The sequence below is a fragment of the Vulpes lagopus genome, chromosome 5, assembly GCF_018345385.1.
Source record: "Vulpes lagopus strain Blue_001 chromosome 5, ASM1834538v1, whole genome shotgun sequence".
In the NCBI taxonomy this organism is placed as follows: domain Eukaryota; kingdom Metazoa; phylum Chordata; class Mammalia; order Carnivora; family Canidae; genus Vulpes; species Vulpes lagopus.
Window position 1 is genome coordinate 45331316 of NC_054828.1, and position 24304 is coordinate 45355619.

The 24304-nt window shown below is 34.5% G+C and overlaps 1 protein-coding gene across 4 annotated transcripts in view; it reads right to left on the reverse strand.

Moving 5' to 3' along the window:
• Nucleotides 1–24304, reverse strand: part of USP34 (ubiquitin specific peptidase 34) — a 246821-nt gene that overhangs the window by 21065 nt on the left and 201452 nt on the right. For all 4 annotated transcript variants that reach the window (XR_005987998.1, XM_041756567.1, XM_041756568.1 and 1 more), the window contains 15 exons: nucleotides 20464–20528; nucleotides 20294–20369; nucleotides 20154–20201; nucleotides 19963–20028; nucleotides 17466–17546; nucleotides 15262–15347; nucleotides 14333–14501; nucleotides 14154–14228; nucleotides 12886–13037; nucleotides 9374–9422; nucleotides 9189–9293; nucleotides 9066–9110; nucleotides 8222–8326; nucleotides 6684–6831; nucleotides 1431–2065 (listed from right to left, as the gene is read on the reverse strand). Coding sequence is in view for 3 of the 4 variants with exons in the window: in XM_041756567.1 (XP_041612501.1) it covers nucleotides 1431–2065; nucleotides 6684–6831; nucleotides 8222–8326; nucleotides 9066–9110; nucleotides 9189–9293; nucleotides 9374–9422; nucleotides 12886–13037; nucleotides 14154–14228; nucleotides 14333–14501; nucleotides 15262–15347; nucleotides 17466–17546; nucleotides 19963–20028; nucleotides 20154–20201; nucleotides 20294–20369; nucleotides 20464–20528 (1905 nt within the window). In the remaining variant the exon portion in view is untranslated. The remainder of the gene's footprint in view (nucleotides 1–1430; nucleotides 2066–6683; nucleotides 6832–8221; nucleotides 8327–9065; nucleotides 9111–9188; nucleotides 9294–9373; nucleotides 9423–12885; nucleotides 13038–14153; nucleotides 14229–14332; nucleotides 14502–15261; nucleotides 15348–17465; nucleotides 17547–19962; nucleotides 20029–20153; nucleotides 20202–20293; nucleotides 20370–20463; nucleotides 20529–24304) is intronic.

The following is a 24304-nucleotide window of genomic DNA, read 5'->3' on the forward strand; positions in this document are numbered from 1 at the left end:
ATGTGGGAACTAATATTTAAGTAAAACCGTTAACTGTGGGTTTATAAATTCCTTTACCATGGGCATGTGGGCATACTTATCAATGAACTGAAAAGCCCCAATTCCAAAATTTCCATGGCAAAAATTGATTTAAGCACCATTTTCATGAAAACCTCCAATAAAGCTCTACAATAAAAGATGTTATATTTCATTGATGTCACGAAACAACATTATCAGATAAATATTCTAACTTGCCCAATACTCATCCAAAGGTATATTTAACCATGTTTAGTAATTAAGTCAAATATTTTTTATGAGAATGTGATTAAGAAAATCCACTGAATCTTGATAATCTTAATAAATCCTGTCCTGACTCCTTTGAGGTCAGGCAGACTCACTTTCGTTTCCTTTGGTCTTCTTACAGTTTTGGCTTTGAATCTTTTTTGGTACTTAGTATACTCACTTTCTTGCCTCTATTCTAGGCACTCTAAATTTCCTGGCTGGAAACCAGGTTATTCCTTCTGGATGAGAACAATTTACTACATCATATCTAAAGGACAGGAAAGGTCCTTTTTACAACAGGAAAAAGAAATATAGTATGCAATTCAAGGATACCAATAATTAAAATATTCTTCAATGTATTCATTTAATTAAACTCTTAAGCACTGGAAGTCATCAAAAAGCTCCTGCTCCTCCACTCCCACCATCTCCCATTTAGCAAAAACTTCTCACATTGGCAATTTGTGGCTTCTATATTATAATAGCTTGAAAAAAAGTATTCTGCACTCTTCTTCCAACCCTTTTTCTAGATTTATATCCTCTTGGTGTAATATTCAGTTTACAACAGAGAGTTAAGAAGCAACAGTGACAAGAAATATCCAGGAATGACAGCCATACATGAAGGGGGAAAGTTTTAATATGTAATCTACAAATAGTCTGTAGAAAAAAAGGAATCAGATTTAGACTGCACATATTTGTATCCTGATAGATCCCTTAACCATTTCATTCACCTAAATACAGTATGAGTATTGTAGAGATACTATAGCTAAGATAAAAATACTGTCTAGCTCACATCTTAGTAGAGCATGTAAATCTTAATGATCAGTTATCTAAACAGTAAATACTTCCCTAAAACCATACCACAAAACTGACTTTTTTCATTAGGCACATATAAAAGACACATTTACAAAAAAAAAAAAAACAAATGATAAGAGCTAAGTTCAATTAGAGATAGAATTTCAACATCAACCTAAGAAAAATTATCCATATTACTTAGAAATTTTATAGTAATATAGCATTATATACATATATTCAAGAAAACAAACACATTAAGTCCTTAATAAAGACTGTAGACCATACCTCCATATTTTGTTACCACTTCCCACAATGGGCAAAAATAGGTTATTTCCAATCAACTTGAAGATACAGATATAATTATCAATTTTACTCACTCCAGGGTATTGGCTGGCATGTGGTGTAAGATTCTTAAAGGCCCATTGGATGTTCTGGTGAGAAGCGAGTTGTCTTGTGAATGCAGGAGACTGTTCACAGCAGAGCCTCAGAATGCCGTAGTAGGCGGGCAGCATCCCACGGTTAAAAAGCACCACATCCTGATCATCATGGTCAGCAAGGATGTAATTGAAGGCAATGTTCTTGGTTACCACTGGGTTCTGAACAATAAGGCGGATATTCTCTGGACAGTCAGCACACACATTGTACCAAAATGAAAGCAAAGCCTGTTTATTGTGATTTGTAGCTATTGCTGGCTCAGAAAGTTTAGGCTGGAAAAGGTTCCACAAATCCATGAAATATGTGGAAAACATCAGCTTCTCAGTTTTGGAAATTAAACAGTAAGTCATAAAGCTAAAATAGGGCACTAGCTTTGTAGTGCCATGAACAGCAGCATCAACATAAAGTTTGGCTCTTGAGAGCAAACCAAGGAGCACGTTGTAGACCTGATGTAGGACTACTGTTGTGTCTGGACTGAGTGGAAGGTCACGGGTTGGGATGTGCAAAGACCTTGTTGACCGGAACATCTGGCGGAATGAATTGCTTGGTATAAGGGACACCAGAAGATAAGCTGCAGCTATAAAATGTAAAACAAAACTGTCAGATCCTTATAAGATATAAAACAGACTGAAGAGCAGTCATTAAACACAAAGCCACTCTTCTCTTTAAAAATTAAAATGAATAAAAATTAAGGGACATGAACATTTCTTAATATCTTTCTGCTCTACCACTGGCCCCAAAGAGACTTCCTAAGGAATGATGAAAACAAACATCTTCCATTGTCATTGTTATTTTTTAAGTGGCAACAATAATTGCACTAATAGAAGCTTTCCCGAGATGTAGAATTTTCCACTTATTTTATCACTGCATTTCTTCTCAGGAAATAATATGGTTTAACTTGAAAAGAACACGCATTTAGAGTCAGAAGACCTAGCTAAGACTGTCTGAACATGGTCAAATCATTCAATTTTGTTAGCATGTTTTCTTCTTTACAAAATAAGGGTAAGTTATTTTGTAATAATTTACAGATTAACAGTAAAATATAAAGTTATAAAGACAGAATGAAATCTACTTTAAAGTGCATTGTAAGGTGAAGATTTTATATATATATATATATACCGCCAATTATAGAACATTAACTCTGGAAAATCTTTACAAGTCTCCTAGGCTAAATTTGTATTTTTAAGATTTTTTTTTCATGAGTACAGTTGACACACAATGTTGTATTAGTCTCAGGTGTACAACAGAATGATTCAACTTCTCTATATGTCATGCTGTGCTCACCACAGTGTCACCACACAACACTATTACAGTACCACTGCTGATATTCCCTATGCTATATGCTTTATCCCCATGACTTATTCATTCCATAACTAGAAGCTTCTAGGCTGACTCTGAACACAAATCAAGCATCCCTTCTTCAACATACCTGAAAAATGTTATTAAGCATACAATTCTGAGAAATAAATGACTCATTAGTTGAGTTCATCCATAAAAACAGTTACTGTGTGTGCAAAGCACTGAGCTAGGTACTTTAAAAATATTACTTCATTTAATCCTCACAATCATTCTGGAGGTAGGTAATGTTACACTGGAAAATCTAAATCTTGGAGAAGCAAAGACCAAGGTCACACAGATAGAGGTGAAACTCAGATATAGCCCTGGGAGACAATAATGATGATGATGGTCCAACAACAAGAACTGCTAACATTTATCAAATGTTTATGCTATTTAATACCATAACTTCATGTAGCAGGCACTAATTCTATTATCCTCACTTTCAATCAGACTTAAAACAGTCAGACTATACCCATGTTACACATCTCATGGCAGAGCTGGAATTCAAACCCAGGTAGTCAGATTTATGAGCTAATGTTCCTAAAAACAACCACCAGAGAGCCTCTTCATGGCTTCCAATGCCTTAGAGTTTTTAACTCTTCAATATACCTATAATTTTGTCTCCCATTATTTTACCTATAGCTTGATAATTTCCAGTGTCTGTCAAAGCAAATAAAGTTAGGGTTTCTAAAATTAATTATAACCTATTTTACAGATTTCAAATTAAACCTTATGCACAATTTTGTGCACAATATTACATTTCTAAGTATTTTTTCACCTATTAATATCGCCCTGGTTAGGCTCAATTTGGTATAGGTTTCCAATATTAAAACTTGGCATGTAGGGGTCATCTTGATCAATCACTGTGTAAGTTGCTATTGAGAAAAGTAAATTGTGATTAGAAAAAACTTACTTGGTTACATACTTTTACCCCCAAATCTTCTTATGAAACATTTTCAAACACAACTCAAGGTTCAAAATACTCTACCAAAGACCCACTTAAATTCTACAATGAACATTTAGCTTTATTTTATTATATACCAAACCATCTATTTATTTAGGAGCTATCTGCTTCTAAATAAAAAATAAGGTCTTTTTAGGAGAAATAAATTCCAGGAAGGTCAATATGGAAGAATAGGCTATCACGCTAAACACTGCCTTGCTATGACTAAAGAGTCCCTTCATTTAGTTCTATACTGTAGAGAACTTAGAATAAGTCAATCTCCATTTCTATATGGCAATTCTTCAACTATTTTAAGACATAAACTTATGTCTCCACTTTTTTAAACATTCTGAAGCATTCCTTAAAATTTTGTAGGGTTTAATATACTTCTCAGTAGTTTTTCTTTTATACATGTTACTATAATTCTTATTGTTATATTGATTTCATTCAAATATCTGGGCTTTTTTTCAATTTATAGCAAAAGGACTTATTCATATTACTATAGTCTTATAATTTTTAAGTGATTGACTGTAACAATTTATTTCCCAACTGAACATCTAGGTTTTAATTTTTCATAACCATAATAAATAAAGCTATTTAAGCACCCATATATTGGATGACTTATTTACAACACTGGAATCCTTGAAATGATATTACTGAATTTATAAAGGGCAAAGCATTTTGAAGATCTTGGTACAAATAGCTAAACTGCCTTTCATAAAGTAATATTACTCACAACTTCAACTGCCATGTATGAGGAGGCCACTTCCTCAGTATATGAATATTAGGTTTAACAGCTAAAAAAAACTTTTTTTGGGTTCAGGATATATTTTTTATTGTCTTATGGTCAGAAGTCAGAACATAAATGCCAATCTGCATAGGTGTCAGCATTTATAAATGACCCATCACTATAGGGTTACATAAACTGGCAGGAAAAACAAGCCTATGAGTACCAATGCCAATCCATGCGTACCCAACCAGTACAAGGTATGTTTCCCAAACAAACTTCTTATTTTAGGACAGGCAGAAGAGACATAGTTACCATATTCTCTCCCGACTTTTCTCTTATTATTAACATCTATTGTTACTATGGTATATTTGTTGTAACTAAGGAACCAACACTGCACATTACTTTTAACTAAATTCCATACTTTAGATTTTATTAGTTTTCCCTTAATGTTCTTTTATTTTGGCTCCAGGATCCCATCTAGGATATATTACATTTAATCATGTCTCTGTAAGCTCCTCTTGGCTGTGACAGTTTCTCAGGCTCTCCCTGATTTTGGAAAACCTTGACAGTTTAAAGATTTTATTTATTTATTCAGGAGAGACACAGACACAGACAGAGGGAGAGCCTGATGTAGAACTCGATCCCAGGACCCCAAGATCATGCCCTGGGCTGAAGGGAGGTGCTCAACCACTGAGCCACCCAGGCGTCCCTCAAATGATGTTTTTTTTTGTAATGAAGACCAGACAGGTAAAGTTTATATCATATCACATCAAGGGTACATTCTATCAACACTCATCAGTGATGATATTAACCATAATCACCTGGCTGAGTTAATGTTTGTCAAATTTCACTTATAGTTATGCTACCCACAAACCACAAGAAACTCTTAAAGAGAGAACAAACTGCAGGGTGATGGAGGGGAGTGGGTGGGGAATGGACTGTGGGGGATGGACACCGAGGGCGCCTGATATGATGAGCACTGGGTGTTTTAAGTGATAAATCATTCAATCTTCCTGAAACAACACTGCACTGTATATTAACTAAAATTTGGGGAAAAAAAAAAAAGTTACATAACCCATTCCCCATTCCTTACTCCTTGAAAGCAAGTCACTAAACTCACACTTGAGGGGTAGGGAGGTTAAGCTCCACCTCCTTGGAGGGAGGATGGACATAAATACATTTAGAATTTTTTTTTGTATAGGAGATTTGTCTTTTCTCCATTTATTTATTTGATCCTTTATCAGCGCGGATTCATAGGTATTTATTTTATACTTGGGGGTATAATCCAGCACTATGTTAATTTTTCTACTCAAGTTCTAGCTTTAGCCATTGGGCGTTCTTTCAGGTTGGTTCTGTGTCTGTCCGACATACTCCTATCATTTTGTTTTTTGAGTATTTCTTTACTTTCTGGTCCTACTAGACGCTCCAGGCTCATCTTGTATATTACCTGCCCCAGACCTAGAATCAGCCCTTTCTTCAAAGAGCTATTATTTGTTTTATTGGAGAATGGTCTTTAGAAACCTACATCTAGGGGTATTCCATGTGCAAGTTGCTATTGCAGTATCACTCATTCTAGGCCCTTTCAGCAGATGGTTAGGAAGTATGATTTTAATGATTAAATTTAATAATTAAATACATTTTAAAAATCAGCTTTGGTTTTGAATATTACCAAAAGAAAATATATTATTTAACAAGCAATTTTCTAGTCTGTGAAATATCTACTTTTCGCATTTGTCCATCTGTCTTCCAAGATGTTTATTCCCTTCTAGCCTCTGTAAAGGTGTTTATCATTTAACTCCCATGATTTCATTGAATATTTTCTCTCAATATTTTCAATACCTTTTTATTATGTTCCTCTTCAATTAATGCTTATCATGCTTTGTAATCTATCAAGCAAGGAAACAAAAATGGTGGTGGTGGTGATATCAACCAAGACAGGACAGTTTCCTATCCTTGAAACACCAAAAAACACTGGATATTTGCAAAACATTGCCATTTCCAAATACTAATGTAACTTTGGCCTTTATTTATTTTTATTTATTTTTATTTTTTGTAACTTTGGCCTTTAAATCAGTATCTCCAAAAGTCTTTGTAATATGCAATGGGCATTACTATAATTGCCTTAAAAACAAAAGAGCAAAACTTGGAACAACAAATGGTTTAAGTTCTGAATATTTGACTTACAAGTCCTGACTCTAGGATAATTGTGAGCCAAAAGAAACCGCTCGACCCAGTTTTCCATATTCTGTAGGACCCAGCTGTGTGCCAGTTTATTTCGGGGTGTCTGTACTGCCAACCAATCCAAACATTGAGAAGGATTGTATTCAATTACCTAAAAATAAAATGACAAGAACAGAGTATAATCCACTAATTGAGGAGTTTTTCTTTCTGTTTTAAAGATTTTACTTATTTATTCATGAGAGACACAGGGAGAGAGGTAGAGACATAGGCAGAGGGAGAAGTAGGCTCCTCGTGAGAGCCCGATGCAGAACTTGACCCCAGGACCACGACCTGAGCCAAAGGCAGACACTCAACCACTGAGCCACTCACGGGTCCCAGAGGAGTTACTTTTTTACTTGCTTTTGGTATATGCCATTAATCACTTAAAGTCAAGGTAGTTTTTTGAAAACTAGTGCCTAAGTTTCACCAGTTTTTCTTCATCTTTTTAAATTAATTTTTTTAAGCTGGGGAGAGGGGCACAGGGACCAGGAGAGAGAGAATCTTAAGCAGGCTCCATGCCCAGCACAGAGCCCAACATGGGGCTCAATCTCACGACCCTGAAATTATGACCTGAGCCAAAATCAAGAGTTGGATGCTTAACAGACTGGGCCGCCCAGGTGCACCTCTTCATTTTTAAAGCTACATTTATCCATAGGAAATATTCAGAAAAATCTGTCATCAGTTTATAAAATAAAAATAAAATAACCAAGGACTCTAACATAGAAGCAGTCAGGGACCCAATGATTTTTAGATCTCATTCAATTTATAAACTGACTTAAAAGTGCTTCTAATTCTGTAGTTTCTCATCTTTATTTTTCTTATTGTGTGTCCAATCTACTACTGCACATGAGAATGAAAAGTAGTAACTGCATTACTAGGGAGATTTTTTCCCATTGGATAAAGAAATCTTAAGAATGTAGATTTGGCTTTTGGGACAGTTTCATACCCACTCATTTATGTACTGTCTAGATGATTTTACATTAACTAAAATAGCAGCTGAACGGTTGCAAAAGATATCACAGAGCCCACAAAACTTAAAATGTTTACTAACTGATCAGAGAAAAAGTTTGCTGACCCCTTGGTCTAAAAAGTAGGTCTTCCCACCATTCAAGAGAAATTCTGCGACCTCAGCAGTTATTCTGAAGGAAAGGACGTGGCTGGTACTTCCTGTATCATTTCTGTCAACTACAGAAAACATGTGGCTTTTATTTCTAAGATTCTATCGCCTTACAGAATTTTTTTTGAGGGAAGGGAATGAAAACGCTAAACTGGCTGAAGACTATTTTTATGACTCTACATACAAGTCTTTAAACTTGTGGGAAACAAGAACTCCTTTTCTCCCCTAAGTCTCCTGACTAAAAGCATGTCTTCTTCCCTGACTTGTGACCTTCTAAAACCATTTGGATTACCCAAGTAAGATGGTACTTAAGCTGGCAATAACTTTATTAGAAAAATAAATTTCTAAGAAAAAGAAATACTGAAACCTCTATTCCAAGACTTACCTCCCATATCCTCTGTAGAATGTAAGATGCAAAGGGAGGCATTCCTGGAGGTCCACCAGCAAACTCCATGAGCATAGTCAACAATTTAAAGAAAGGATTGGCTGCCTGTAAAACATACATAACTGTGTATTTAAATGTACTTGAACCCATCTGTTTCAGGGGAAAAGAAACACATAGAACTTTTCTACACATCACATTTAAATCTATGTTAGGTTAGCAGATCTCAGTACTCCTGCATGTAAACTTGAACTATCATAAGGCAGCAGGATCAACTTGGGATACAAAGTCAACTGCATGGGCATCACATATAATAGAAAACATGTATTTTTCTGGATATCAACTTGGAAAAAAACCACTCAAAACTTTTATTAATGAGACAACCTTATTTATAGAATAATTCAGGTTAAATGTTTCTTGTGGCATCCCTTTATTTCTAAGGTGTAAATTACATCATTTGATAAAGTGTCATTAATGTGGCTAAAACATTACCATTTTACAAAACTACTTTTGTTTAATACTGTATTATTATCTATGTCTTTTTTTTTATCTGGTCAGTCTTCGTTTTTCTTGAATACAATTATGATACATGCTTCAAATCAAACAATTTTAAAGTTTAGTATCTATGTGGCATGCCAATATGTTGAACTTATACATAAATTTATATTTAACTGGGAAAATTACATTTAAGATAGTAAAATATAAAGGAGTAACTCAGCTTATTCAGATTATATAATGAAAAATAAACTTTGTTATGGGAGATACTTTGGTTTTTTCTTTTTTTTCCAACAATTAGAAAGGTTTAAAAACATGAATTAAAAACATGAATTAACTAATGTGTACATACCTCAGGAGTCAACTTTGCTATTGATGTGAAAAGCATAGACACGATCTAAAACAAAAAAGGGGGATTTCAGAACATTCTTTTAAAAACTACCAAAAAGCTTTAAGACTGTTTCTTAGCACTTACATGTTCTGCTAGCCGATTATTGTATCGACAGAGGCTGAAAATCAGATTACAAGTTTGTCTTATATTGATGCCATCGCGAATATGTTGAAACAAGAAGGGGAATCCCTGTTAAAAGTAAAAGTTGTTCATTTAAGAATCGTTATTATTTGTGGGGTGATCAAATCCTCTAATATATAAAGTATTACCTTTCCTCCTGTTAATGCTGCCATGTCAGTCTGTGATAATGTCAAATGCCTGAAAGGAAACATTAGTGGAAATAAGTTTTTCTTCCCTCTGTGCTACTGTAGCTATTTGTATCATGACATGCATCAAAACTGTCAATTACAATGTACCAAGCCACTAACACAAAATGATTTTTGAACATTCTGCTGGCTAAACTTACTTGCTAGACAGACATCTTTTAGATAACTTTTCAAGATTCCAGAATTGATATATAGAAGCCCAAACCTATTTATTTCCCATTTAAATAACTATATATTTGTGTACTATAAACACTAGGATGGGTCTGAATTGTTCTTTATTTTTTGACATGAGACCCTTCAAAACAAAATGAACTTTTAAGAAATACTAAAGAGTTTCAGTTACCAGTTTACCATTTCTGCTATTTCTTTACTACAGAAAATTTCAGATACATAAAAAAATAATAAGATAATGGAAGTATCCCATTACTCAGCTTCAAATTACTAATTCATAACTAGTTTTGTTTCATTTGTACCTCCCACTCACTCAATATGGACTATTCTGAAGCAACTCCAGGTTTTTTATCATTTAATCCAAAAATCTATTTATTTCTAACAGATAAATTAAAAAAAAAAACATAACCACACTACCATTTCACACACTTTAAATAAATCCACAATTCCTTACTACCATACAATATCCAGTGTATGATTACCTCAAGTTTCTAAAACTTTTTTAAATAAATTGTTGACTCTGTTGCAAATAAAGTCCTCTGCTGCAAGTGGTTGAAATGTCTTTTAAATATCTTACAGACTACTGGTTTCCCCTCCAATTTTGTTTTTATCTCGCAATTTATGAGCTGAAGAGAGTAGGTAGGTGGTCCTGAAGAATTTCCCACATTTCCATTTTGCTGATCATATCCTTGTGGTGTTGCTTTAACCTGTTCCTTTGTCCCTGTATTTACTGTAAACTGGTAGTTTAGATCTAGACACTTGATCATATCTAGGTTTGATCTTAAGCATGCTTTATAGGTGGTGATATTGACTTTCATCAGGAGGCACACAATGAAAGGCTGTCTTTTTGTAATATTGTCAGTCATTGATGATCATCTCCTAGATCCATTACTTCATTTGGGGTGCAAAATACAGATTGTCTAATTTCAGCATTATTTGCTTATTCATTAGCTCAAACACCTCCAAGATGGCGAGCTTCCTCTCATTTATCATTTGGTTTCTATGAGGTATAATTCTTGCTTGTAAGACGAATGCTTCGTATCATTCCTTTATTAGTATGTTTCCAAAATTATGTTTTGATTTCCTAATATACTCCAAAGGTTACCAGTAAGTAGTTTCATTTGTTTTTAGGTACCATTACCAACTCATTGATTTAAACATCTGTGATGCGTTTTAGTCCTCTTGTAGTTATTCTATACTGATGTTCAAGTTGTCCAATCTATGACCAGCAGGAATATCCATAATGGGTTCTTGAGTCCTTTTAACACAAGCTTAGTAGTCTTTGATAGCTCTCCTTTCCAAAATGACAAAACATTCTACGCTTCCCATTCCTTTGTTGACCATAACCTGGAATTGCCCATTTTTTCAAGGAACTTTGATTTTCTTGCAGAGCAAATGATATCTAGGGATTACAATTTAGATGCCAGGAGCACTCACTCATTCTCAGTTGGGCAGGATTTCTAAGCCTTTTCAGAAAACGGAAGTATATAAAACATTTTTTGTTTGCTTAAGACAAAATACACCATAGATTCTGTTATTTCCAAATTCAAATTTAAAGAACTTACATAAAAAACCTAGTTTTATATTTGTATTCCTTCTGTCTTTTGCTGAAAATCTTGGGTTTCTAATGACATTAACAGTTACTTATTTGCTTTATTCTATGATATATGCTAGTTTCAGGATAATAATTACAATTACACTATGAACAATATACTTAGTAGAACAGTTTAGGATAATTTTACAATTCTTTATGTCTTCATGTACAACTAGGAATTTACAGTTAAATTAATGTGTTCTAAAGTCATTTTAACGAATTCCTCTCCAGAGGCTATGCCACCAGGTCAATATGTAATTCATTTATTTCAGTCTGCTTTTGATTTTTAGGGATTGCATTTTATTAATTTACTTATCATTATATAAAACATTTACATGATTACATTTAAATCTAAAAAACAAAAACAACATATATTCAAAGTCAAGCTTTCATTCCTGTCCTTTCCAGTCTGTCTTTCCCTTCCCCAACCACAGGAAACTTCTTTTATTTTTTGATTTAATCTTTATAAAAAAAATACAGTAAATTCTTGTTATTTGTAGTACTTATGTTCTATAAAGTGTTGCAAACACCAAGTTAGTGATTACTGAATCATTGCTCATAAGAAAAATACAGGGTGTCAGGTTCTTGTGAACCTCTGGTCACATTTTCTTCAACCAATCAATATGTTACCTTGTTTTAAGTGTGTTTCTGTTTAAAGATACCTTATTAAATACACATTGTTCATTCATTAGCACTGAAATCACAGAAAATTAATACTATTAACTCATACCTGAATGAAACTTGTCTAATGTGCATTTTCTCTAAGGCACATTATGGCCTTCTTGAGCTTAGGAACACTAGATAGCACTTTGCACTATACTTAGCGGCAGTTTTAAACACGAAGTCACCAACAAAAAGCACAAATGTGAAAAACATGGCATAAACCATGAAAAGGACATTTGTTTACAATATGAGAAATGAAACAAGAAGTCATAGTGTCACCCTGTTTGACATTGGCTGGGAAGGTATGTATCATAATTCAAATTTTCTGCCACTCTGCACATGGATATTTGCAGTCCACCCATGACTGTAAAAAGAGCCATGAGTACTGATTTTGGGATTGCAATAAATCCCAGCAAGTACACAAATTGCAAACAGTAGATCCATAATAAGGAATAATGAAAATTGGGTGTACAAGCTCTCAATCTCTGCAACCCCACAGCCACCCCTTTCTCAAAAAGCACCATACATACTTTTATCCACCTTGCTTTTTTTGCTTGGTAATATTGACCCTTAAGATCTCTCCATGTAGTACAGATATATTCCATATTTCTTCTTTTCAGCAATAGAATATTGAGTGGATGCCTGCTTTTTTTTCAAGCAATCCTCTCTTTTTGGTTATTTCTAGTCTTTTTCTATTATAAACTTAACGCTTCAATAAATATCCATGCACACACATCTTTCTGTATTTGGGGAATAGATTTCTCTAAGTAGCGTTGTCAGGTTAAAGGATGAATGCACATATAATTTGCTAAATATTTTACTGTATATTTCTTCAATGTATATTTCTAACATGACTCAGAGGTACAAAGTCATCTCATACAAAGGACTGAAATACTTATGCCACAAGAGTTGATAAATAGTGGTATTATTGAAAAGGAATTATGTAACAAAATTAGTGATAAAACAATTAGGTAAAAGGAGTAAAATCAAACATGCTTTAACCATTTTGAATGTTGAAACATTTCACCTTTCTGAGCGAGACTGTTCAACCAACAGAGCAACTAAAGCTATCATTTTTTCCAGGGCAGCCGGCCTGTATTTTTCTTCTGCCAGGGAAAGAATATCTTCTTCCTCCTCCTCTTCTTCCCCCTCTTCCTCGGACAACACTTCAACTTGAGGCTAGAACAAAATGTTAAAACGAATATATTAAAATTGAATTATCTTGAAGCAAGAATAACTTGACTGTTTCACAGTCTACTCAGGGTAGGAGTACGTACCATGAAGAACAACCAATCAAAGGCCTAACTCTGACTAAACATCATTCAGGACAATTTTAGATGTAGCAAGCAGAACTGTAAAGAACATGATTCTCAATACTATGACTATTTACACCTCACAGAGGTATACATCTTTCAATATATTTTTTTTCTTATAGGCAGGTACTTTGGAAGATAAAACAGGATCAAATTTTATAGAAGCATTATAAGACAGTTTTTCTATTCAGTAAAAATGCAAGTTACACAAAGTATCCTTATTTGCAGTATTCAGATAATCCAAACAAGTCTTCCAAAGACTTCTATTGCTTTCAAATTCAAGAGACAGAAATGATTTTATGATTTAACAAAGCAAAAGAAAAGCAGTCTAAACAGGTAGCTTTTTATGCAGGAATTAGACAGGAGAAGTCCACATTCTGAGAAGCATTACAATATAATGGTTAATAGTTTAGCTCAGGAATCTGACCAAAGATCAAAGACCAACTCACTGTAATCTGAAACAAGTTAACCTCTTTATGCCTCAAGTTCCTGATCTGTAAAATGGACCTAACAATAGTATTTACACCTCAGAGTTGAGATAGGGTTAAATAAGATAGTATAAATAGAGCATAAGCCAAGGTGGTTACTAAAGACAACACAAAGTTCATGTCATGCTTAAATATTATAAATAGACTAGGATACTTAAATTTTAGGAAAACTGTGACAACCTCAATAGCAAGAACTTAAAAATATGGCCAGTAAAAACGGTCACTGAAACAGCAAGCTACTGATATGACATCAAAGTGGGTGGTGGCCATTTTACCTAAATTTATGCTCCAGGGCCTTGCTAAAGAAATTGATCACTTGATTATTCTCCTGCTATATCCATTAAAAATATCAACCAATCTAAGACCCTTAAAATTACCTACTATCAGCACTGGAAGGGACTTTAAAGGGATCTTATATCTAATGATCTTCTATGATACAAACTTGAAAACATGGCTCCCTAAATCCCCAATATGAGAGAGACAGTTATACTTACATTTTCAGGCCCTTTGGTTCCCATGTAAAAATGTACCATTGTAGATATGGCTTGCAAGGAAAGCAAAAACTGGCTCTAAAAATGAAAACATTGATTTAAAAATATAAAACAAAAACAATTAAGTTTTAAATATTGAAAATAGGTATATAATCCCAGAGAGAAACAAGATATAGCCTTACCTCTTCTTCACCCATTTTGGCAAATTCATAAAGGAAGGCAAAATACTCTGTAAGATGTTTACTGTGAGGTTTTACACCATGTTCCATAATTAGTAACAGAGTTCTCACAAATCGAGTGACACAGGAACGACCACCAATATCTTCTACTGAGGCATCCATGTCATCTGACCTGAAAACACAATTTAATATACCTTAGAAACAGTATTAACTCTGTGAAAAGATATTCTAGGAAGAGAAATATCCTTAAAAACCTAAATTTCAGGCAGCCTGGGTGGCTCAGCAGCGGTTTAACACCACCTTCAGTCCAGGGCCTGATCCTGGAGACCTGGGATTGAGTCCCATATCAGGCTCCCTGTGTGGAGCCTGTTTCTCCCTCTGCCTGTGTTTCTGCCTCTCTCTCTCTCATGAATAAATAAATAAAAATAGAAAAAAAAAACAATTAAATTTCTTTCATCCTTTTATAATGAAAACCAATTGTAGTAATTTAAGTAGGTGGATTCTAATTATGGTATCTGGCTAAATCAATCCAAACAAAAAGACTAAGTCATGAAGTTATTTGTAGAGCATTTTGAGGCACTTAATTAAAAATAAACAATAATGTTTTTTCTTCTTGATTTACATTATTACAGACTTTAAAATAGAAGAACTTAAATATTTTTTTTTTTAAGAGATTTTATTTAAGAGAGAATGAACATAAGCAGACTGGGGGAAGGGCAGAGGGAGAGGGAGAAGCAGACTCCCCACTGAGCAGGGAACCTGATGTGGAGCTCGATTCCAGGATTCTGAGATCATTACCTGAGCTGAAAGTAGATGATTAACAAACTAAGCCACCCAGGTGCCTTGAACCTAAATATTTCCATGTGGGTATTTAAAATACTCTGTAGGCAGTCATTAAAAAGCTTAAAATGCTCAAAAAAGGTACTTCTTACCCATCTTCCATTCCTGGCTGTAGATAAAGATGAGCATGCACAGGTCTGAGTCTCTGAATCACATGGATACACAAACGCTGAAACATCTAAAAAGGAAAAGAGCCAACTTATACCAGGTACCAAAGATACTAAAAACTTAACATGTTTCAAAATTCTCTGCCACACATTTCTATTTTCCCCCATAGATTATCTTTTGCCAAAATTCTTTTTTTTTTTTAATTTTTTTAGAGATTTATTTATTCATGAGAGACACAGAGAAAGAGAGGCAAAGACACAGGCAGAGAGAAAAGCAGGCTCCACGCAGGAAGCCTGATGTGGGATTTGATCCCGGACCTCCAGGATCATGCCCTGAGCCAAAGGCACATGCTCAACAGCTGAGCCATCTAGGCATCCCAATCTTTTGCCAGAATTCAATGAGTAGGAGAAGGAAATATGATTTAGGTTTATCTGAGAGAAACATCGATTAAAAAGAGATGGGAGGGGATCCCTGGGTGGCTCAGTGGTTTGGTGCCTGCTTTCAGCTCAGGGCATGATCCTAGACTCCCAGGATCAAGTCCCACATCGGGCTCCCTGCATGGAGCCTGGTTCTCCCTCTGCCAGTGTCTCTGCCTCTCTGTGTGTCTCTCATGAATGAATAAATAGAATCTTAAAAAATATATAAAAATTAAAAAATAAAAAGAGATGGGAGTTCTCTAAATAAGATCTACAAATAAATGGCCAGTAAGCAAATTAAAAGATGTTCACTATCATTAATTATTAGGGAAATGCAAACCAAAGCCACAATTACATACTACTTCACACTCATTAGGATAGCTAAAATCAAAAAGACAGTAACAAATGCTAAATAAGATGTAGTAAAAACAGGAATGCTCACAGATTTCTGGTAGGGATGTAAACTGTGGAGACATCATGAAAGACAGTTAAGTGTTCCTAAAATGTTAAACCTAGAATGACTCTATGACTCAGGAATTCAACTCCTAGGTAGATAACCAAAAGAACTGAAAAACCTATGTCCACACAAGTATTTGTACATAAATATTCACAGCACCATTATTCAAAAATAGCCCTAAAAGGGACACATCCCAAACATGCATCAACTGCCGAATGAATAAATATTTAGTATGTCCATTCAATGGAATATAATTTAGCAATAAAGTGAAAAGAACACATATACATGACATGGATAAACCATGAAAACATTGCTCAAAGAGACCGATCACAAAAGATCACACACACTGTGTGACTCCATTTATCATTAAATAGGCAAATCCACAGAGACAAAAAGTAGACTAGTGGCTGCCATTAGTGGCTGGAAAGAAGGGACAGTATAAAAAGGGCAGTGATGGTTAATAGGTACAGAATTTCTCTAGGGGTGTTATAAAATTAGATAATGGTCGCACAGTTTGGGGATATGCTAACAACCACTAAATTTTACACTGTGAAAGGTCTTGATGAATTATATGGTGTGTTTTTTATCTTAGTAGTAACTGAAAAGTAGCATTTTCAGATTAAATTTTTGTTCTGTATCATAAGTGAATATAAAATAATATTTACATTTTTCTCATCTGATTTTTCCAATGATTTAAGGAAAACAAATTGATTCATTTGAGAGTTCAGAATCTCTCACAGAAATGTCATATCCTGTTCATTTAACTTTCAAGGTCATTACAGTACCCTACCATGGTTAGAATATCTAAGATTCTGAAAAAGAATCAGTACAATTCATTAAGCAGAGATAGAAGGAAATGAGAGAAAAGGCACATACCTACCTTCCTATAACCAGGAAATGTTAATGATTTTAATCACTTGGTTAGAAAGATAGTTGGTTTGCTAAAAGGTGATTTGCTATGAAACAATAGCAAAATGACTTTTTTTTTTTAAATTTTTTTTATTTTTATTTTTTTTTATTTTATGATAGTCACAGAGAGAGAGAGAGAGAGAGGCAGAGACATAGGCAGAGGGAGAAGCAGGCTCCATGCACTGGGAGCCTGATGTGGGATTCGATCCTGGGTCTCCAGGATCGCGCCCTGGGCCAAAGGCAGGCGCCAAACCGCTGCGCCACCCAGGGATCCCGCAAAATGACTTTTATGGTAAGAGGTCAATCTTTTCTAACTACTTTCAATGCTGGGTTAAAATATACTCACAAGCAGATTTAGAATTATTACCTTGAAAGCCATTTCTTTTTCAAATAAATTTTTTCTTACCTGTCTCACAATTTGATTAGGGCACTTAATTAGGATCTGCATTGGCCACCAGTCATCATCAGCCATACGGTCCAAAAACCACTGTAAAAAAAAAATAGTGTGATATTAACCTTCAACCAATACTTGTTGGATTAAAAAAAAAAAAAAAATCACACAAAGGTTTTACTTCTAGTCAATGCTTCAATTATTAAGTTCTTACCAAAACAGATTCTTCCACTGTTAGAAAGTCTAAAACTCTAGGGGGACCTGGGTGGCTCAGTTGGCTAAGCATCTGACTCTTGCTTTCAGCTCAGGTCATACCTTGGGGTCATAGGATCGAGCCTTGAGTAGGCCTCCATGCTCAGTGGGGAGTCTGTTTGAGATTGTCTCCTTCTGTCCCTCCCCCCCTGCTTAGGCATGCTCTAAGAAAGTAAATAAATCTTAAAAAAAAAAAAAATGTCTAATACTAAAATACCTAAAGTCATTATCAGGGTCATCTCATTACAGAATTCCACGAATGGCATTAAATCACAGTATAACCCTGCATGATGGCAACCTACAGTCCTTAACATAATAAAATGAAATACTATTTTCCTCTTAGTCCTCAAAGATACCACACTGCAGAACCTTTTGTTCCTATCAATATATGATCTGAGTAGGATTTTCTTTAAGAAGAAATTATGCTCTCTTCGTAACAAAAAACACACCTCCCCCCATTTTTTGAGAGAAAGAGAGAGAACAGTGTGGGAGGAGGCAAGACAGGGATTCTTAAGCAGGCTCCAAACCAGTGCAGCACAGACATGGGGCTCGATCTCACAACTCTGACATCATGACTTGAGCCAAAATCAAAAGAGTCATATCTGCATTAACCGACTTAACCGACTGAGGAATCCACGTGCCCCCAAAAAACATCCTTCATGTTAAAACAATTTTTTATTGATTTCAAGATATCTCTTTATCACATATTTAACTCCTATACTGAATTTTACTATGTGTATACACACAATCATTGACGACTGTAGGGAATTTTAACTCTTTGAGAGAGTTCTGGAGGCCAATCTTTAGTAAAAACAAAACAAAAACCAAAAAACTGAAGTGGCAACTTATAAATAAAAACAAACAAAAAATACAACAAATTATGACCTAATCAACATTCTGGATCAAATAGCTTTAAAAAAAGTCACTAAGAGGGAGGGGAGTAGAGGAACTTGTTAACTAACACCAGGAGGATACAATCAGTCAAAGCAAGCATGTGGAGAATTCTGCAGATCAAATGACAAAGTAGCAAAGAGGGGGGAAAAAAAAGTAACTGTTCTAGATGAAAGCTAATTTACCGACAATAGTGAAATGTGGTCCTTGTTTGAATACTAATTCAAAGAAGCCAAACAAACAAACAAACAAACAAACAAACATTTTTTAGACAGAGAAAAGTGAACACAAAATGAGTACTGGATGTTAAAGGAATCACTTCTAATTTTACAAGGAGTGAGTGAAATCATGGTTATATGTATTTTTTTAAAGTTCTCATTAGAGATACATACTCAGTATTTATGGATGTATGATATGCTATCTGGGCTTGCTTTTAGACACTTCAGCTGAAAACAGGCATGGGAGATAGCAATAGATGAGAACAAAACAATGTTACTGTTTGTTGAAAATTGGGCAATAGGTACCTGAGAGTTCTTTATCTTCCTACTTTTGTGCTTTTTATTGAAATATTACAAAGTTTTAAAAAATTATGGATTTGTGTTTGAAATCTACAATGATCAAATTCTCCAATTTCATCGCTCGAAGGCAAAATCAGATAACCTTCTATACAAGAAAAAGTTCTTCAATTAATTTCATCTACTACACACTATGTTATCCCCACCTCTGGAAATTTTTAAGATTTGCATTCCTAGAAATTCTAGGCTTATACCACCACTTTGGGAGCTAATCAAAAAATGATAAAACAATGTTAAGGTGGCAAGAGGGTTAAGTGATCATTACGTGTGAGCAGATTATTCTTAGGGATATATTATTATACGGATGTATTAGAACATAATACAGAAGATAAAACTGGACATAAACTGATAGACTGGGATATATGCATTTTTATCTAGGGGAGGGAAGGAAGATACTATTTTCAAGTATTTTCTGATAATACCCACAATTAGTTAAGAAATATCTGGTAGTCTTTTGAACTTTCTATATTTAAACCTAGAATGATTCTATGACTCAGGAATTCTACTCCTAGGTAGATAACCAAAAGAACTGAAAATGTATGTCCACACAAATATTTGTACATAAATGTTCACAGCAGCATTACTCAAAATAGCCCAATTATTTAATCAATGTAATGGACAAAACAAATTATAACCTCAGCTGTTAAGTATTTTAGGGAACAACTTACACTGGGATTCCTATGATTTATAATAATGTAAATATATAATAGATTTTGCTGTAGCATCTAAGAATAAAAGAAAATTAAAAAGTGCAGCTTAAGCTATGCATTGTTTGTTTAATTATTTCACCTCACCTCACAAGCTGCTTGACTATTATTAAATTGTTTGGTCAACAGTTCAATCCACTGAAGCATGGTGGGCTAAAAAAAAAAAAAAAGAAAAGAAAGAAAAAAAATTCATTTAAGGCATGGACTTCTGAGCTTAAGATAAAGAAAACCAAAAGCCACCTGGTAAATGACAGAAATTCACAAAACAAAACACATACCTTTTCTTTTGAATGTATAAATGTTTCTAGGACAAAGGAGGTGCTTAACTGTAAGAAAAGATACCATTTAGCAAAAACAAATTTAAAAATTATCTTAAAGTAGTCAATTATGAAAAATCTATCTAAGGCTTATATCTTACCTTTGCTGTCATTAGGGACACAGCTTTGGGATCTGGTAATGTACTGGGAATACAACTACATAACTGCCACATAAACCTAGAATTTAAAAATAATAAGTTACAATTCTTACAGAATAAATTTGTTTTAAATGTGTAACAAAAAAATCTATTACTAAATTTACTAAACTTACCCAAAATATGTATGTTCAAAAATGTTTTTGTCTTGAAGAAACTGCATGTTATCATGCCAAATCCACTGAAGAAAAAGAAAATGGTTAACATTAGATATCAGAAAGCATTTGCTTATAACATTTTATAAGTATTTTTTTTTAAAGACAAAACCAGATTTTCTCTAAAAGAAACAAAAAACCAAAAAATACAGGCACTTGTAATTCATGCTGGTTCTTTCCCAGCTATGTGGAATACGAAAATAGTTACTAAGCCTGCTCTAGTTTATCATCATGTATCTGGCTACCTCAAACAATCGCAGTTCTTTAAAAATACAATTATAAAGATTTTGAAAGTAAGAGTCTGAAATCCCATCTGTCTGAAGAGCAAATATATAAATGAATACAGTTATGTTGTGTTCCACTTTGATGAAAACAGGTTATGAAAAAGGTTATGTTCAATAACTGGCAAAATAAAAACAATTCAGATTGGCAGACCTAAATCATGTTATTTCCTTTTTAATCTTCTGTAACAATTATGAAAAAAGATTATTTCTAATGTGAGCCTTATATAACTGCTCTGCTGACCTTAGTTTTTGTGTTCTTTTAGCTCTCTGAATATCTTAAACATGCTCTAAATTAGAATTCCATAAAATTATTTTTTTTAAAGATTTTATTTATTTATTCATGAGAGACACAGAGAGAGAGGCAGAGACACAGGCAGAGGGAGAAGCAGGCTCCATGCAGGGAGCCCGATGTGGGACTCGACCCTGGGTCTCCAGGATCGCGCCCTGGGCTGAAGGCGGTGCTAAAACCCTGAGCCACCCAGGCTACCCAAATTATTTTTATCTGGAACAAATTTATATTCTGATTATTGATATTACTGCCTTTATTTATCCCTCCTAAATATTTTCAACTACTCCCGGCCTCCCAGCCTACTACTGTAGCCCAGCACCAGGTCTTATAATCATGTATTAGGGCTCCTGCTTCACACAGATACAGACCTAGTCACTGAATGGACTGCTTCAGAGTTCTTAGTCTTCTTGCATTTCTATGCACACAGCTTTCTAGAAACCTGTGGCCTCAAAAACAGTTTGACAGCCTTCACCCATCAGTGCTTTCTCATAGCAATGGAGTCCCATTCCAAGCTTTTCACTTCCATCCAGGAGTTTAGCTCTAGATCCTATGTCACAATTTTCGTCTCCTTTACCTCTCAAGAACTTTTGGCCACCATTATCTAATTTGTACCTAAGCCTGGTAAATTTTGTGGTTTCCACCAGACTCAATGCTTTTATTTCTGTTCCATTTCTGTCCTACAGAAATATTCATCTTGTTTTTTGAGTATCCTTTTTAAACATTTTATCAATACAACATATGTGTAGCCACGTGGATGTGTTTAAGTGTGAAAATTACTGCACTACAGGTATTTCCTATACACCCATTTAACTTCATCGTGGACCATATTTCATTGCACTTACTATCATCACAGCCTCAGAGGTCATTTTTTAGCTCCTAAAACATGCCAATAATCTATGTCTTTACTAAGGGAATTGATACATAATCGTTTCTTTGCCTGGAGTACCCTTTCATGTAATTAAGTCTTCACTAACTTTCAAGTCTCAGTTTAAGCTTAATCTGAACTATGTCCTAATCATTTTCCCCTGCAATTCCAATCAACTACCCTTTCTGAGCATTTTGTTTTATCCATAAGTCATTACAATTTATAATGTTAGCTTAATAAATTTTATGGTTCTAGGATGCATGAGTGGCTCAGTTGGCTAAATATCCGATTCTTGATTTCAGCTCAGATCATGATGTTGGGGTCGTGAGATGAAGCCCTGCTCCACACTTAGCAGGGAGTCTCTTTGGGATTCTCTCTCCCTCTCCCTCTGCCTCCCCTTCAACTCTCAAATAAATAAATATTTAAATAAATAAATGCATACATATATAAATAAATAAACTCCCTAAAAATAAGTTTATGGTTCTAAATTTCCTATTTATTATTTGGGAAAGTCTGCTCCTAGCTATATTTTAACTGTACATATAAAGGGCCACACTTCAGATTATACCTAAAATCTATGTTAATAGTAAATAACAGTATTATTATACTTTAATATTTTTAGTAAAAGGTATATGCAGGCAAACTCTTTTTCCATTAGTAAGCTAAAATGATGATAGGGAAAAACAGTGGTTGGTTTAGATCTTCAATCAAGAATATTCTAAATAGTGTTCAATTTGATTTTCTTGTTAAAGTAGAGCAAAAGTCCGGGATTCCCTTTTGTCACAAACATGTATCAGTGGTTCTCAAAGAATGGTTCAGAGACCTATGAGGGTACCAGTGGCCATTTTAGGGTATATATAAGCTCAAACCCATTTTTAAAATAAAATCCTGATGCTATTTGCCCTTTTATATTAGCATTCTCTCCTGAGCATACAATGGAGTTTTTCAGAGGCTAAATGATGAATGAGATCACAACAGAGCAAATGCAAACAGCTATTATGAGACTCCAACTGTTGTCTATTAAATCAGATATTAAGAAGATTTACAAACACAAAACAGCACCACTTTCCTCACGGAATGGTTTTGTTCTGAAAAAGTTTTTTTTTTTTTTCATAAAATGGTATTTATATTAGCATGTCATGGCTTAATTTTCGTTATTTTTAAATAAACATAAATTTTAAAATTTGTTTTGTTTTTAATATGGTAAATAGATATGGCATTAAAACTAATTTATTAAACTCAAGGTTCTCAGTATTTTTTAAGAATATAAAAATTTTGAGAATAGGAGTCTCAGAACCATTAATGTAAAGAATATACATCATTAAAGTTTTCTTTTTTCATGAAAGTTTTATATGAAATTTCATTTCACTTCACAAGTGAGCTAGGCTGTCATTAAACATGATTAGGTCATTCACAAGAAATCTAGTGAAACACCTAATTTTGCTGGTAAATGCAATGCAGGGGGTTTAAAAGACGATCATATTCTTGGCTGTTTATCAGTAACATTCTGAGGAGGCAAGATACCAGTTAAAAGTATGTCTGGGGAACAAAGCCTACTTGGTTTTAAGACTTGATCACAACAGTGCAAATATCAAGTAATCAATCAGATAGTAAAAGCTGAATTGTTTAGATGGAAGAGTAAATGTTTATCAGGTATACCTGTAGGTGTACCTAGTTTGTACTTTTGGTTGAGTTTGTAACACTGATACAACACACAGTGAGTTGTGAATATATTTTATAGCTCTTAAGTCATTAAAGTAACGTTATCACTTATTACATCATGAAACAAAGAAAGCCTAATTACTACAGACAAGAAAGACACTTTTAAAAAATATTTAATACATATTTTAAATGCGTTTCTTTTTTTTTTTTTAATTTTTATTTATTTATGATAGTCACACAGAGAGAGAGAGGCAGAGACACAGGCAGAGGGAGGAGCAGGCTCCATGCACCGGGAGCCCGATGTGGGATTCGATCCCGGGTCTCCAGGATCGGGCCCTGGGCCAAAGGCAGGCGCTAAACCGCTGCGCCACCCAGGGATCCCCTAAATGTGTTTCAAATACATGGTACATTTCTATGTAACATGAAGCAAAAATCCAAGAACATTACCACACATACAAGTTAACTGATAAAGCTTGCTCCAATTCCATCAACCATTTTGCTTGTTTTTCTTTAATGTTACTAATAATTCTTTTCTTTTTTAAAAGATTTTATTTATTCATGAGAGAGACAGAGAGAGCGAGGCAGAGACACAGGCAGAGGGAGAAGCAGGCTCCATGCAGGGAGTCTGATGGGGGACTTGATCCCGGGTCTCCAGGATCACACCCTGAGCTGAAGGCAGTGCTAAACCGCTGAGCCACCCGG